Source organism: Limanda limanda, chromosome 23 (genome assembly GCF_963576545.1).
Source record: "Limanda limanda chromosome 23, fLimLim1.1, whole genome shotgun sequence".
Taxonomy (NCBI): domain Eukaryota; kingdom Metazoa; phylum Chordata; class Actinopteri; order Pleuronectiformes; family Pleuronectidae; genus Limanda; species Limanda limanda.
Window position 1 is genome coordinate 9252087 of NC_083658.1, and position 17189 is coordinate 9269275.

Below are 17189 nucleotides of genomic sequence, written 5' to 3' on the forward strand. Positions count from 1 at the left end.
TTTTTTTTAATTCTCCTTTCGTTTCTCCATCACTCCTCCCGCGAACACCTCATTATCCCTTATCTGCTTTTCTTATCCCCCCCGCCCTAATCTCCCTCTTTTTCTTTTACTGCCGCTCTGCATCTCCCCCTGCCTTTCGCTAACCTCCACTTTCTTTTTTGCTGTATTTACTTGGCTGACCTCAATCAAGCCCTTTCTCATTGTGTCTCAATCAGGTGGCTGATGGCGAAAACGCCGGGAGGACGACGCGGGAAATGAGCTGACTAACAGCAGAGTGCGTCTGCTCCATTGTGTGAGATGAGTACTTACAACGGGCAATGGGGCCGGTGGATCAGAAATGATATTATAATGCGACACTGGAATAAGTTCGCCATTAGCACAGCCAAGTGCATTTGTTGATGAGGGCACTTAGATAGCTCCGGCTCCGGATCGAGCGCTTCCCGGGGCGGTTTCTTCATTTACATTAACTCTATTCTTTTTAACCAATAGGTGCACATTGCTTTAGTGGAATCAGGCCCGGATCTCATGAGTCAGCACTTTTTTTGTTGGTACAAAATGGGACATGCCAGCTTCTGCCAATTCTCCTTCAACACGTGAGAAGAATCATTAATACTTAATAGAAGTAGGAGATTGTTTTTAAAAGTTGATATGTGATGGAAGCTCCATCTCGCTCAGCGCAAAGTTCTTTATTTGACCAAAAAAAAGAATCATCCAAGAATGTGCTCCGAAAGCAAGAGGTGAGTTTCTAAATCCAAACCACGTAAATGTCGAATTTGTCTTCGAATTTAAAAAGCTGGACGCATATTTGGTATTTCTTCTTTAGAAATGACCTAAAAGATTAATTCGTTTCGTCAGTGAGCTGATTAGAATGGCACTCAGACGAGCACATACCTTCGCTAACGCACAACAGCCGCCTTAAATTTGATAAAACTCAACCAAATTGAACAACTCACAGAAATCAGTCCACAAAATATGTTTTAAAGAGTATTTCCCAAACCCGTACCAGCAAGTTTCGAAGTAATCTGCCGAGTAGCTTGGGACAAATGAGCAAACGCCGATGAATACAGAGAGAGTTTTGGACTAGACCTAAAACTGAAGAGCCGAAACACTTCGAGACTCGTGACAAGCTACGTCAAACACTGACAGACGAGATGTTGTCGACGAGAAAACAACTGGACAATTGACTGATGAAGGCCATGAGGTGTGACTGAAAGCCAATTTTACTTTACTCCACTTAAGCACATTGTTCTGGTACTTCTCACTTATACTCCTGTACACATATCAGCAAATATCTGTACTTTCTACTCCACTACACTTTTACAATGTACTGCGTTAAACTCAAAAGTTAATCTTAAAAGTAAGTATGTAAAAGTAGTAAGTAGAAATGTTAAAGTGGTACTTTTACTTGAGTATATTTCTCTTTAGTACTTTCCCCACCACCGATGAAACCTCAAAGGAAATGTCCAGTCCTTTTAATGTATAGAATTATTGAAATTAAACGATGACTGAAATGAAATCTGTTTAATTGTACTGCTAACGACTCCACGTTGTAATTAGACCCTGAATTAGATATGACTGCGTATTGAGAGGTACTGCACCGCTGCTCTAACGGCTGACTGATACTTAACCAGGAAACCTAATGCATGAAATCAGAGCTTCGACGAGTTGTAGATGAATTCATTTACGTCTCCTTATCACAAACACTTCAGTATCACATCCTCCTTTAGCAGCTGCTGGGCAGATTCCCTTCTCCTCCAGGATCCCACGCCTTAACTTCCCCCTCTCTTCCACCCTCTTTAGCTACACAATGAGCCGGTGCATGGGTTTCATTAAAAGGACGAGATGTAGGTGTGGTTTAGTTCAAATCTTCCTCCCTCTCTGAGCAGAGCACAGTGGATTTAGCCTCTGCTGAGCCGCATTTGGTTCCTTTATTGTCAACAGGCAATAAAAGGGAAACATCCTGCAAGATGCCACTCGGCTCCACTGTCACAAGCTGATGTTGTTGGTGTCCAGCAGACTCCTGGAGCTGCACTGCCCCCTGCAGGTGATGAGACCGCACGGTGGCCCAACAAAGCAGCAGTGATTCCGTGCACACTCCCCACAGGCCGAAGCCACTGCTGCGTAACCCCCTGCAGCACACGAGCACACTCAATTACCTATTATCTTTTCAAATCCCGTTTTAGAAACAGATGCACAAAGCACAAGCCAGGACACGACTTGTTCATTACTTGCTCCTTATTTAACCCTCGGGATGTCACGACAGGTGGAGAGCTGTCGACTCAGGGCCCACTGCAGTCGTTTCTATAAACTCACTACACCGTATAATAAGGATATGCCACTGATTATTCTCTAAAACACACAAATACTGTACATTAATGGCCTTTTTACTATATCTCTAGAGTCATATGATGCAAGATGAAAGGTAGAGGATTGTAAGCGATGAATTATCATCATAATGTGTGCTAACGTCACCCTCTCCTTCATATTCTTCTTTTTCACTGTCACAGGATGCCACAGGGGGATGAGTACCACAAGCGGAGGAGCCATTTCGAGGCAGATTCAATTCTATTTTATTCGTATAGTGCGGTGGACGAGAGAGCTCAACTCACTGCAAATCAAGAAAACTCATGAATAGAAAAAACTTGCACAAATTGAGAAAACATCAATTTGAGATCTGCAAAAACCCTGGAAATGTTTCCAGAGGACCCAAAAAGGCGATGAACCAAAGAAGAGTAGCAACTTCAATAACTTCACAAAGCATCGAATTACAGCCAGGTTCATCACTTTATTTAGTCCCACGGAAAAATTTCAGAGAGAGAGAGAGAGAGAGAAGCTACACAAAGTTAGTGACATATATAAATGGGACAATAAGTATAACAATACATGAATGGATACAAGGGGGCCAGAGGCAAACTTCCCAGCATGCACTGAGTTCCCCCAGGAGTCCAGGCCTATAGCAGCTTAATCAAAGAGGAACATTTAAAGTCGAACCTTACATACCAATATGGATTCTGCCTCCAGAACCCAGAGTGGGAGCTGGTTCTACAGGAGAGGAGATTCTGGAGAGCGTATCCTTGATAGCTCTGTGGCGCTTAGGAGGCTCGAACGCCGCTGATATGTTCTCGCTCCCAACCCACGAATCCCACATAACAAAGTGAATAAAAAGTGGATCAGATAGTGTTGAGTATCCTTATTCATTCAAAACTGTGCAGAAAAGAAGAGGAGGAATAAACCTTCACGCTCAGGTGCCACCGAGGTCTCACGCAGGTGTTCTGGCACTCGAGAGCACGGGTGACATGAATATTTGAAGCCTTGTGATTATTTTGAGATTAACATTTGAAGCCGTTGGTAGTAACAGACTCTGTAAAGTTTAAAATATGGATTCGGCAATGAAACATTTAAGAGCCCTGAGTTTGAAATTCAGGAAGAAGACAATCTAAGTTTGTTCTTCTTCTCCTTCCTCTTATGACTTGAACCCTTCATGCTCCCTGTTCCCCTGCACTGTCGCACTTCATCCCGCAATATTGCATAGAAAATAAAATTGACATAACACTGACTCAAATATCTATACCTCTGCAACAGCGACACCTAGTGGCTGGGGGCATTACCTTTTTGAGGTTGTGCGTCCGTCAATCTGTCTGATTCTTGTGAACACGTGACTCAAGAAAGCCCCAAAAGAATTCCTTCAAAATTCCTTCAAGTGTCTAGTAGGACTTGAGTATTAGCCGATTATAATTTGGAGGTCAAAGGTCAAAGATTAATGTCATAGTCCCCTTTCAAACTTGTGTTTGGTCTTATGAACGTCACATCCCAGGATTGCCATGAGTGAATTTCTCTAAATCTGGCAAAGAAATTCATTCTGACTCAAGGATGATCTGATAAGAGCAGATAGCAGATTGGAGGTCAAAGGTCAAGGTCACTATGACCTCCAAAACGGTAAATTTGGTTACATTTTGACCATTTGTAACCCGACTTCAGTTGTCAAAGGTCAAATGTCACTGCGACCTCAAATAAAGTATGGTAAAGAAATGTTTGTAGACTGAAGCTGCCCCTGGTGGCGGAGGTATACAACTGCAGAGTGGTATTTACTGTTCTTTGCCTTCATTGAACTGTGTAATCTCTTTTCATCACTGGGAGACATCAACGATCACAGCACTCGGATAATAAGTCACACAAAGTGTTCTTCCATTATTGTTTCTATTATTTCTTATGAGTTGAAATCCCCATAAATCCTTGTTGCCATAGTTCCTCTCCCTTCTGCTTTCACCTGTACACTCCTGTGGTTCTCCTGCAGCTAAATAAAGAAGGAGTGCATTTCCTCAATTATGCAGGTGGTTGATTGGCCAGCACCAAACACACTGCAATAAATAAGGGGGCACTCGGAACTCTTTTCAGAACCGAGCGGGTGTTATTAAACAGGGAACAAAACAATGATCAACAGAGAAACTATTCACAGCTCATGTAAATGCCCTCATTAACCTCCCGTCCCCATCCATTGTCTGTCCACACGGGTATTAACACACATGTAGCTCAGGTCTGGATCTAGCCGTGACTTTATTTTACGCAAAGAATTGTTATCAATGGACAAAATCCAAATTATTTACTCTGACCTCCTATTGATGCTCACACCTCTGCAGACGTCTGTGTTACCTTTATTTAGACACCAGGATTATTCACATAGAGCCTGTAGCTGTAGAGATGAAGACTATTCATCTTTAGTCTGCCGACATAATAATTGCTGGCCTCTTTCAACCACAACTGGAAAATTATTCCTCCTGTTTCATCCACATATAGGTGAATTTCACCTGAGCTCTCATTTCAAACAACAGATGATTATTAAACTGAAATAACACTGCAGCACGAACTGGGGTTAAGATTTAGTCGAATAAGATTGTTTACTTTCTCTCAGGGGGAACGAGAAGACTCCTTTCAACGTCTGGATGAAAGATACTGTCTGTTCCGCGGAAATGCAAATGGAATTTTTTGGGAAACAATTGAAACAGAAATTAAATTGGTTCATAACTTGGGGAAACTGTGTCATACGTACAGAGCTTAAACGAAGGATTAATGTAGAAGTAGCAACATAACATTTATCGATCATGTAAAATCACATTAACCAATCACAACGCTGCGTGTTTTTATATTTCTCAATTATAGCTCCATACGGAAATGTGTGTCATGTCATGTGTATCAATGATTACTATTTGGATTGATTGTGTCAAGTGCCATGTGTTATACTAATATAATGGTAAATTTTATATTGAGTAAGGAAGCATGTTATTCCTGCATTGCCATCATCTTAGTTTGGATTTGGAAGAAAACTGTGAAATAATTTAGCCAGTGTGTTTATTCACTTTATTCCGTATCTACACATTGTAATCCTGCAGTTATTATTTCTCCCTCTGCTGCGTCTTATCTCCGGCTCCTGAAAGACGTATCGCTCCCCTGTTCGAAAATGAGGTTTCCTCTATTTTCCTGGGTTCATTCCATTTTCAATCCAGGGTCTAAGGACAGAGGATGCAGCTTTTTGTAAATATCATGAAGCCCTTTGAGGTCGTTTTGGGGTTTTATGGACTTTTCCCTGATTGGGTTTAGATCAGATGAGTGCTCAGGCCTTTCACATCATCAAAACTCTCAGTGAGCCATTTGTGCTCATGGAGATTACATAGAGACATCTATTGCAGAAGAGGGAAAGCCTCAATAGACCAAAAGGCAATGCAGGCTTATTTAATGATCATGGAGCTTTTCCTTCTTGGGACACTGTTGTGATTTAACCTTCTCTCTCCTTACTTAAATGTGCTCTTTTTGCAATATCCTGGAGTTTGCTGAGAGGCAGTCGATGTTATCTTTGAAAACCAGGAGATGCAGAGAGAGGGAGAGAGGGAGAGAGGGAGAGAGGGAGAGAGGGAGAGAGGGAGAGGGAGAGAGAGACAGAGAGGGAGGAAGTAAATTACAACACTTCATCAAAAACTCAACCAAAAAAAAGGGAACTGCTCCAGGAATGAGCTGGACGTCACGAGACTAATGATTTCAAAGAGTGTCAGCATAATGAGGGGGTGAGGTTGGGGTGTTGGCTGTTTGAAAGCACCTGCTCAAGGGCACCAGAGCAGGGGATGCTCCTCACTGCACCACCACTCCAGCTCTGGCGTCCAGGCTCAAAAGCAGCCTGTGTAAATAAGAACAAGGAGGGGCGTAAATGAGACGGAACACATGTTAGATTATGTCTCCAAGAGGAAAGTAAACAAAACAAACCAATATTAGAGGAGGCCACATTCCAAATTATTATCTTTTTTGATTCTCAAGTCTTAATAAAATCCTGGAACACCATTTTATAACTGCAATCTTATGGCAAAAGCAAATCTGTAAAGGATATATAGACAGAAATGTACTTGTATTTTGAGAATATTTCTGCGTCAAACTAAGAAATTATAGTTCAATTTAAAATTAACATTATGTAGCTGTTATTTAACAGTGGTTTCTACATAATATCGAACATCATATTTATTTACAAATAGCAATATTCTCCTGTATATAGAAAACATATATGCTTTCAAATGTTGAAGTATCCTGCTGATTTTAGAAAACAAGGCAACAAGGGTGCCAGGATTTCGGTGCATTTCTCTCCCTGCTGCCTCTGGATGAAGACGTAATAACAGAAGATGACGCCAGGCCACTGAAAACGTGTAATTACTTTGTCAACACTGCATTCATAACTTCTGAAACCCTCAAAATAATTAATATAGTTTAACATTTTGTGTTATCCGTCATTTCAGAGCAGGTATTTTTCTGCCCATTGAAGCGTGAAGATTCAGGTTTTTTTTTTGGTATCTAATATCATTCAGCCTTATTCCACACTGGAATATGTTTTGCCCTCGGGCGCTTTCATTTGTATTCGTGACAGATCACCACAGTGCTCAGAGGAATCCCGGCTCGGTGTGTTTGTAATTCTCACAAGTTCATTCACCCTCAGAGACAGGAAGTCACACGATGCAATGCTTCCTGTGAACACACTTCATAGTATCCGTTAGTAACAGGAAACTGATTAAAATGCAGAGCAGGTCGCAACACAGACTTACAGCCATTTGTCAAACACGAGTAAAAGTTTCTTGATAGCGTTCTCCGGTGTTTTGATCCCTCGCTTTGATCGAAGATCTGCGTAATGAAGCCGCTCATTCTAAATCTGGTCTTGCTTCAGCTCATCTGTCATTGTTGATGATGGAAATCCAGGTCGTTGCACACATTCACTGGTTTCCTGGTGTCGGCACAAGTCACAAACCGGGAACAACAGCAAATACTCAACAGGATTCTAAGAACTATTATATGCTCTTTTTTGCATAAATAACATTTTCTATCAACTTAATCAAAGTGACTCTACAAGCCCAAATCAGAAAAACTTTGAACGATTTGTTACATTTAAAGGTGTAAATGATCTTTGACCTGTTTTACAATGAAAACAATACAAAAGCATGAATTTTAGTGTTTTCAAAATAAACACTTATTTTAACTTTGACTCTTGCAGCATATTAGAAAAAGCTGGGACAGTAAAGTATTTACCACTTTGTACGGTAAAGTTTTAACTGGCATTCGTGGATGTAACTACGCATTAAAGTAATCCTAAGCCCCTGTGGTTATATACCGGAGAGCACTGTTAGTCAGAGGGGTGACATCCCTTCACACTTTCAATAACTTTCTCACCCATTTGTTGGCCAACTAGCGATCCTCGGCACATCTCTGTTCCTAAAGGACGAGGCCTTTCCTGGAGGCTGCTTTTGCACCAAATCTTGACACAGCATTGCAATCACATGTTGACTTCACCGGTTTCAAATCACATCGTCATTTAATCATTCTACCTCATGCCCCCTAGTGTGTAGCAGGCCTGAATGGCAGGAATGGACGTATATTTATTAAATGAAGTTGACAAGACAAAACCTAATATATCTTGTTTGTACTGCAATAAAATTAGAGGGTGGAAACCTAATCAAAAGGGCAGCAACACAACGTGGTCAGCCCTATGTTCCCACATTTCTAAGGATTTTTTTTTCACTGACAATTTTGAAAATTAGGCCCTTTGTTCCCACAGACCTATGTTCCCAGATTTATTTTGAAAAATTTGTCCCGATGTTCCCATAGCCCAATGTTCCCACATTTCTCGATTTTTCTGAAAATTAGGGTTAGGGGTGTTGAGCTCAAGAGAGTTTAGGGTTGGGGTTCACCAGCTACGGAATGGTGAACCCTTAACTACCAGACAGGGGTAGAAATGTGGGAACTGTAGGAACATAGGGCCTAATTTTGTAATGAATATTAGAAATGTGGGAACATAGGGCTGTGGGAACATTGGGCTGTGGGAACATAGGCACGCTCCCGACACAACAGCGTTCAAATCCACTGAATATGTTGGAAACTGCTTTTCCATCCAAGGCACACGAAGAGACTTTTATCATTGAGCTTAGTTTGAAGTATTACAATTTAACATTTAAACCCGTGGCTGAGAAGAGAAGCTGCTGCAATGGATTTATTTGAGGAAAGTGACATTTTCTGAACACTAGAGCATGTAAACAATTTAAAATTACCCAAATGTAAAAAAATATCTCCTTTGGTATTTGTCTGTCACCCACATTTAGAATTTTTCTTCTGTGACTTATTCTTGTGTCTCCCAGTGAATTAAAGTTATAACGTATATTTACTTGAGCTGCCTACTTAAGTACTGCTGGTTTACAGTAAAATGTCAGTGTTAGGATATTTCTTTACATTTAGAAAAACTGATCCTAACCTTTACAGCATCTGCATTAAGAGCCAGCACCAGAAACACTGGATAAACACAAGCAGTGACATATGTATTCTGAGCAGAAGCCGGGTGATGAAGCGACGCGTGTTCACGCTGAGCTCAAAATAAAACACAACCATCGCTCCACAGCAGCCACAGCTGCTGGTGATGGAGAAATCCTGCAGTAGAACAAACACAAACAGATTCCAATCACACCCAGATCGACGAGAAACATCTTTAATTGTGCCGTTACAAAATTCAAGCTGGGTAGAAAAAATATGTTTTCAATTATTGAGCTCATTAACAAGAATGTGAATGTTCCTTGTGGTTTTAAAGTGATATTTCCCATCTGCATATACTCTCATGTGTTCTGGCCCAGTATCGGGGGTTCCAGGTGTCGGTGTAGAGATACATTCTCCTCCCTCAGTGTCCCGCTGCAAACGCTTCAAACGAGAAACTTAACTGGGGCTTCCAGATTTGTTGTTTTTCCTGATTTTAGCTATTTCCCTGCTACTCTCAAAGCGAGTCGGCAGCGGCGCCGGCTCCCTCCTCGGGGCCGCCTCTGAGGCTGACTCCTGCCTCGGGAGAAATATCACTTTAAAAGCAGGTACACAGTGTGAACAGCAGAATGCATGAAACAATCTGTAGCCCTGTAGACAAATATATATTTACGTGTTGACATTCCTAACAATAAATAAAAAGATATGCTGCTTTACGATGCTGCTGAGTAGTGTAACGTTTCCCTTATTAGAGTTTTTTTCTGTTCGATGGCCGTAAAAACTTTACAATCATCAATTGAAATGTGGAGACATTCATTACTAAAACTGACCAGTTCATGATGTAGTGTAACACGTTTCCAATGTTCCGATTTTACAGTTCATTCTCGTTTCCATCCTCTGTTAAATAACAGGGAACTATTTGTAATTTTTTAAAAGATCGAATTAAAAGCACTTAAAACCTTTTTGCTTTTTGACCGACATCCACAACATCGTACGCACATTACAACACGGAAAATGCAAAAATAAATGGATGAAATAATAATAAACATATTTACATTCTTTGTCAATTAAAAGCATCTCAGTTGGACACACAGAGTCCAACGCTGTCTAACACTGATATTATCGATACAAAATAAAGTTTCACTCTAACGGTTGTGGGGACATCTCCGCAGCAAAAGTGCTTCTGCTGATCAGACTCGGAACCCGACAAATATCAGTTCAGACGGGGTTCCACGTTTCACATGAAGCTGTGTCAGTCCGTGAAACCGAACTTTCGGCCTCTGAGCAGGACGTTGCCTCCCGGGACGCTGCTGCGCTCAGCGTCGGCCGCGCGTCCACCGGCTCCGGCGTCGAGTCGTCCGGTGCGTCCGGGGCCGACTAGCCGCTGCTCGCTTGAGACAGAAAGCAAGAAAAAAGGGGAGAGCAGTGATTTGAACCTCAGCGAAAAGAGGCTAGAACACGATGTCATGAGCGTCACCGTTAGGCTGCGGCCTGTTCGCGACCGGCGGGAGAGGCTTCTTGAAAAAGTCTGTGGAGGGCATGAAGAGAAAGGGTTGGATGTTATTAGTAAACCACATCCATTGAGACCTGGAGTTCAAACAATGTCAATTTGAGCTCTGGTTAGAAGGACATAAACGAAATGAGAGACAGTGATTTGCGGTGGACAGGAGGACGGATGTGGATGAGCACACAAACAGGCCTTGGAGTTGGTTAAGACGTCTGCCACCATGAAGGAGCCACACACATTCAAACACATGCCTGGTGAGACGCAGGAGGAGAAAAAACAAAAGAGACACAGCGATGTGGGTTTGTGATGCTGAACAGGCGACACACATCGCGAGGCAGGTTTCAGTGTTTCCTTTGCAACGGCACGACAAGACGTTTAGCACCGCTGCTGTGGAACGTGCAAATCCACCAAGGAAACGCTGAGTCCGAGCCGTGACATTTAATGAACGGGTTAATCCACGAGCAGACCAGGTTAGCGAGGAGATTAACGGCTGATTGGGATGAACAACAAAAAAAAAGGGAAGTAATGCATGAAATCGAACTGATGAGGGCAACGAGGGATGAAGCATAACCAGACGTCACACAGGCAGCTTTACCGGAATGCTTCGAGTCCCCCAGCGGCTCTAGTTTTGGCAGCCTAGACGCTTTGGGTGTGGCCCATCCCACTAAAAAAAAAATAAAAAGAGACACACAAACTCATCAGAGGGAAAAAAGGGACGTTCGGGTTCCCTCTTCCCACCAGAGGCAGGATCTGGTGCATGTGGCTCCTTGAGAGCTTTTTTAATAAAAGATACATCATCCTGTTTTCATTACTAAAGAAAAAGTCGGCCACAATGACCCATATCTCACGTTCGTAGATATAAAATGTATATTTCACACCAAAAACTATAAAAAGACGAGATGTTAATTTGTGTTTATAAAAATATATGCATTTATACTCCCTCAAAAATCAATATTAGTTGGGCTCTGAAAAATTTATTGCACTTCCAGTAGCTGCTTCAAAATAAAAGCCTCCCACTGGATTGTAAGTGGAAAACAATCAGGAGCAACAAGGATGGCGGCTTGAATCTATGTCCACACACTCACCAGGTGGCGCCGGGGGGGCGAGGCTCTCCGCAGGCCCGTCCTCCGTCCGCAGGGGGTCCACGCGGTGCTTCCTCTTCAGGAACAGCTTCCTCTTCTTGCTTTGCTCGCCTGTTGTGGCTGAACGTGCAGAGAGGAGTGAGACACCAGACAGCGGTTGGACTTCAGTAGAGATTGCATTGCAGACTTCTGGTAGTATTTTTAGCGTCTTTAAAATATTCGTTTCAGATGTTTATTTTAACGGCTTTCCTTTCTTGCTTTGTGTTTATCAACAAGCTCAGTTTTACTTTCCATATGGTTCAAAGCAGATTCACATTCCAGAAGCTGAGCCTCTTCAGAGACGCCCTCTCGTTGTTTAAAACTATTCCCAGCCATATGAATGTATGTATTTCCGAGGTGAATTTACAAAACATATCACTCACCTGAACTTGCGCTTTCCGACGCTCGTCTTGAATCCTCTGGCTCCTCCTCCTCGCCTTCCTCACACTCCTCCTCTCCTTGATCACCATCCGCCTTCGGGCTTTTACTCCTGCCCTCCTGCAGCTCCTTCTGCCGCCTCCTCTCCTTTTCTTTGTCCTCGTTCTGAAAGGAGAATGAAAGCCTCATCCCGGAATCTTTGAAATACAGAATGCTTCGACTCGAGCTCCAACACAACACGACACCTTCCAGTTGTGCGTTCACCAACAGTCACGCACCTCAGTGATGACGTTGTCGATTGGCTGGAAGGGGCTGGGAACATTTTCCTCATCAAGCTCCTCTTGGATCGGCCGACCTTCTCGCTCGGCCTCTTCTAGCTCCTCTCGTTCTCTGAAGAAACAACAAGATGTCAACATCCAGTCAAAATTAATGCAAAAGCAGAAAGACAGGTCTCTTTCATTTAACTCAAGGACAAGAAAGCGAGGGGAAATATACTTTTACAGACGGAGGGGAGACTTTAGTGGCATTTTGACATTTCAACTTCTCCGCAGCCTCATTTATAATTTGCCTCTGTCCATCTCATCCTTCTTTTATCTGTCCCGACATAATTTCTTTCCTTATCTGTCTCCACCTCATGGTTTCCCCGTTGTCATGTTCACGTGTGATTTTTAGTAGCTCTTATCTACAGTCTACAGATGTTGGTTTCTCTTTATGGCCCCTTGTGTTTTCCTAACCTTGCTTCTCGTATCCGCCGCACCCTCTCCGCCCGCTCCTTCTTGTCCTGCTCCTCCTGCGCTCGCTGCTCGGCCGTGTCCTTCTGCACGCGCTCCGTGATCGCCTCATAGTCTTTGGCGATGTTGCTGAGGAGCCAGTTCAGGCCCTTCTTGATGGACTTGTCCATCTTATTGCCGTAACCCAGGACTGCAGAGCACGGCTCCTGGCGCAGGAGCACATATTCAGAGATTAGATGCTGCCAGCACTTGGAGTCTCGAAAGCATCCTCTAAAGGACTTGCCGTCTTACACTTAAAAAACAAAAGCCCTTAACGCCACTCGACTGCTGATCCCCCCAACAGGTGCACAAACACTTACGATCTGACAGAGACACTTGTTCTCGTTGACAAGCTTCTCTAACGACAGGTTCTCGATGATGTCGGCTTCAGCCAGCGCTCCGTCCCGGTCCTGTTTGTTGGCGAGGCTGAACGCAGAGAGGAACACAGAGATACCCGTGAGTGCTGACGTGCGGGGGGGGAAAGTAAACAAATTTAAGAACACATTGCACTCTCCTGTGATTTGGCTGAACTTGCTGCCGGTTCAACCAGCTCCCTCAATCTTTTAAGAGAAAGGTAAAGTAGCTGCAAGGACAGTTATCAAACCACCTGCCTTGATAATGCCTCTATAATGTCCTCATCCTTTCCACTTTCATCAAAGTGTCAAGACAGTTTTTGAAATCCCTTCGCACTTTCAAAACATTTTCAAAATATACATTTTTAAGTGTGTAATACAGCATCCTTTCCGGGGAAATATCACACTCACACTAGCACAGGTTTGCCTGCGATGCGGGGGTGTTGAAGGACCTCGGCCATGGTCTCCCGCGTCTCCTGGATCCGCTGGACGTCGCTGGAGTCGACCACGAACACCACGCCGTACGACTCGGAGTAGTAGTTCTTCCAGATGCCCCGGATTCTCTTCCCGCCGCCCAGGTCGAAGATGGTCACCTCGAACTTGCCCTGCTTCAGGTCGACCTTGGAAAAACCTACAGTTGGAGCCACATCCTGAGGATTTTCTGAGGGAGGAGATAAGAAATGAGGAGAGTAAAGGGAAATTGTACGATACCAAATTATTTCAGTTTAAAATATATGAGGAACCAAACATTATAATATCTATAACAAACCTCCTTGGATCCCTCGCACTGTGGCCGTCTTCCCTGCATTATCCAGTCCCACCATCACCAGAGTCACTTTCCTGTAAGATGAGAAGAGGACAAATGAACACAAACATCACTCCTACAAAAACCCCGGGTCATCTGATGGCGTCTGCGGTGCCCTGCATCTAAATGTGCTGTGTCCGTGACACAGAATCGACTTGGAAAGTTGGCATTAGTGTCCATGACGCATTTGGGGGCACAGATAAGCCAGTTAATAATCTGAATGACCAACGCAATCAGATGTCTGCAGGCCGACTGGGTCAGCAACAGTCACGAGGTCAGCGAAAACAAATTAAACAAATAAATGTGGTATACTGGCTTACGAGCAATATAAAGTATAAAATGCATGTTTAGCCGTGAAATTACCAGATTGTGGACTTAATTGTGGTGTTTATTTTCTGGAATGAATATGTCAAACAACACATCTTGCTTTTAAGTCCTCCGAAGACAAACGAATTCACGCCGGGCCTGGGATTTGTATTGTGAGCCAAGATGAGCTTTCCTGCAGGACGACACAGGCAAACAAAGGAACAGATGCCTGCTCAGTCGTCTCTGCAGGAATGCACCATGCACACACCTGGACACCTGAACTTTGATAAACAAGGGGAACAAACTTTTTAAAAAGAAATGCAACATTTGCACCATCAATTGCAAAATATATTATTCAGCGTTATTGCTCTCACAGCAATATTTGTAATCGCGGAGCCACTTTATGAAAGGATCCATCACAGAGAAATAAAAATAATGGCACCTTAAAAGCAGGAATTTTGGTGGATGCTTACACGGTAATAACACAGCAATCAAATGTTGTCTCCCGGCTGTGTACTTAACTTTGAAGCTTGCGCCAAAAAGACAACAACCGAATGATCCATCTGACCGTCCTCTGGAGCCAACTGGCCTTCATCATCTTTGCGTAAACCTCCAAAAAAAGCGAGATGCTTCCCGTCCCCTGTCCGCTAACCCATCACCCGGCTGCCCTCGCTGACACAAACCCGTCACAGCCACGGACCAAGAGGAAGAGACGCCCTGAGCAGACCTGCCTGCAGGATTAGTGAAGGATTTCGGACTAAGTCCACAGGATCAGATGCCTCACAGGTACCACGTGGGTTAAGCATCGCTGATTAAATCTTAGTGCCTCACACCTTTTTGTTTGAGAGTAAACAGTAATCAAAGATGCCTCAGATAAAAAAGGATGAGAGTATGTTCATTAAAAGAACAAAAACGAGGAGACACTTAAATCCTTTCTTACATATGATGAACGAGTGGATTTATGACTTATCTGTTTGGCTTCTACAATGTCATAATAAAAAATGGCAATTGCATTTTCCCTAAAAAACAAATGCCACAGCATTAAATGGGTTTTATACAACCAACGAACCAAAACCCAAGATATTTAATATAAAATCAAATTGGCTCATTCACTTAAGATTATTCACCAAAATCCTTATCTCGCAGTTGCACAAAATAAAACAATCATTACCAGTAATAAGTTTGTGATGTGCATTTGATGCCCTTGAAAAAATGTCAGATGATGTATTTTCTTAGAATGTATAATGTTATCGTCAAATAATACTGAAATAACCACAACACCGGTAATTAAAGCAGATGTCTGGCTTAAGTTAAAAATCTAAATAAAATAGGTTAAAAACTGACTGACAGACCTGGATCAGTGTGATATTCCAGCAGTTGAGGATCATTGAATAGATTACGCTAAAATAGTGAGAATGGATGATGAAGAGCTGATTTAACTTCTCTGGATATTTTCTAGCTCAACAGGGTGATATGAATTAAACAGGGCGTGCAGACATCTACGTGACTGGAAGGACATGCGAACAATCAGATGCAATATACTTGCTTTTCTTGAGCATGTATATAAAAAAGAAAACATGAGACATGACAAAAGAACTAAGAGGAGAGGAAAAAAAAAACCTAGAAAAATACTAATTTACATTGTCTGTGCATCGAAGTGAATGAAGGGAGCACGGCTCTTGTGGAAATACTGAAGCATTTTCAAAAGGGTGGATCTTATTCTTTTCCAGATAAAGTGTATTTGTGAGTCCAGTGCGTAAGAAGAAGGTTCTTTGCAATATTGAAGCCGGAAGAAAGGAAACACTGTTGTGTATGTTTTTAAGGTAATCAGGTATATCCAGGATGATGGTATTTGGGATATAACATTGAAGATACGGAACGAGTCACTCTGATTTAAAGGGCATAGGGCGGAGCTATAGAGTAGGGTGTCATCTGCCAAAGAATATTTGTTGCACGTTGGGTTATAAACTATGCAACCTCTCCTTAGAGAAGTGGACTTTAAACTGGACTAAACAATTCCTTGCACTGTTCTTATTCTTTATCTGAGATTTTGGTGCCTCTCTCTTCTTCCCATTTTGTTTTAATGGGAGTGGAATCAACGGGACTGACAGATTGGAAAGTGTTAAAACACAAGATATTAATTTTTCGGAGCACGAACCCCTAAAAGTCTCAAAATTCTGCAGAAATGTTCGGAATATCTAAAGAAGTCTCCCCCTGGTAATTTACAGGAACTGGTTTATTGAGTGGAAAGAGACTGAGGTCATGACAGTCAGCCTCCATCTCTTTCCTCTGCTGTACCCACAGGAACAACCTGTTTGCATCTGTCCAAGTTGGATCTGTACAGCAGGATCTCAGGGCTTCACCACACAACTCACCTGGCCGGCTCTCGCCAGCGCTTTAGCCAGTTGCAGCAGTTCGCCATGAGGCTGAACATGTCAGGCCGACTCCAGGTGCCTGCGGTCGGGCGTCCCCTCGGCCGGGACCCGGTCACACCTCGATCGATCCAACTCTTGGAAACCCTCAATTAGCTACATGGCGAGCTAACCCGTGTTGGCATCGATGGTTGACATCTTCCACGGGGGTGGACATGGGCAGCGGGGGGAGAATCAAACGCCCGTCGCCATGTGTGGTGTCGATAAACGTGATTCTGGGCGACGGGCAACTTCCAGGAACACGGAGTCCCCCGTCCCGTTAGATGAGGCTAGCTGTAACGGTGGCTAGCTGAAGCTAACGTGGCTAGCTGTAACGGTGTCGTGTCACCGCGTTTAATTCCAGTGACTGAGTCTACTCTGACACACACATACGCTGAAACTCAGCAGTGTGTTGGAGTTGTTGATTTCTCAGCTAATCTGAAGCAGCCCACATTAGCTGTTTTACTCACGTAACAGCAGCTAGCTAGCTTTAGCCCTGGTTGTAGCTCCCCGCTTTGTTTACGCCGTGTGTACCGCTGCTGCTAGGCTGCGGTGCGTGATGACGTCAGCGTGCGTGAGCGACGTCTTTCAGAAAGAGTCCGAGGATGATTTAAAAACTACAGCTTCTATATATGGTATATATATAACTGATATGATATAATATAAAACATGTATCTGCACTGATTTTAGTGAAGTATAACCCGAGTAAATGTAATAATTAGGGACAGGAATCGGCAGGGACCTCCGATAGATACTATCACGATACTTAGGTAGC

General features: G+C 43.1%; 1 protein-coding gene across 6 annotated transcripts; it reads right to left on the reverse strand.

Moving 5' to 3' along the window:
• Positions 1 to 9232: 9232 nt before the first annotated feature.
• On the reverse strand, positions 9233 to 16937 carry arl13b (ADP-ribosylation factor-like 13b). 6 transcript variants are annotated; one of them, XM_061066880.1, is made up of 10 exons: positions 16379 to 16937; positions 13662 to 13732; positions 13304 to 13553; positions 12860 to 12965; positions 12504 to 12706; positions 12048 to 12159; positions 11775 to 11934; positions 11356 to 11472; positions 10866 to 10934; positions 9233 to 10154 (listed from the first exon to the last, which is right to left on the reverse strand). In XM_061066880.1, exons 1-10 carry the CDS (start codon positions 16435 to 16437, stop codon positions 10141 to 10143), a joined length of 1161 nt encoding a protein of 386 aa, XP_060922863.1. In that variant the 5' UTR covers positions 16438 to 16937; the 3' UTR covers positions 9233 to 10140. The 6 variants fall into 6 exon arrangements, with proteins under 6 accessions (XP_060922863.1, XP_060922862.1, XP_060922865.1 ...); XM_061066879.1 differs by having other exon boundaries at positions 9233 to 10291; XM_061066878.1 differs by lacking the exon at positions 9233 to 10154 and adding an exon at positions 10227 to 10521.
• Positions 16938 to 17189: the final 252 nt, after the last annotated feature.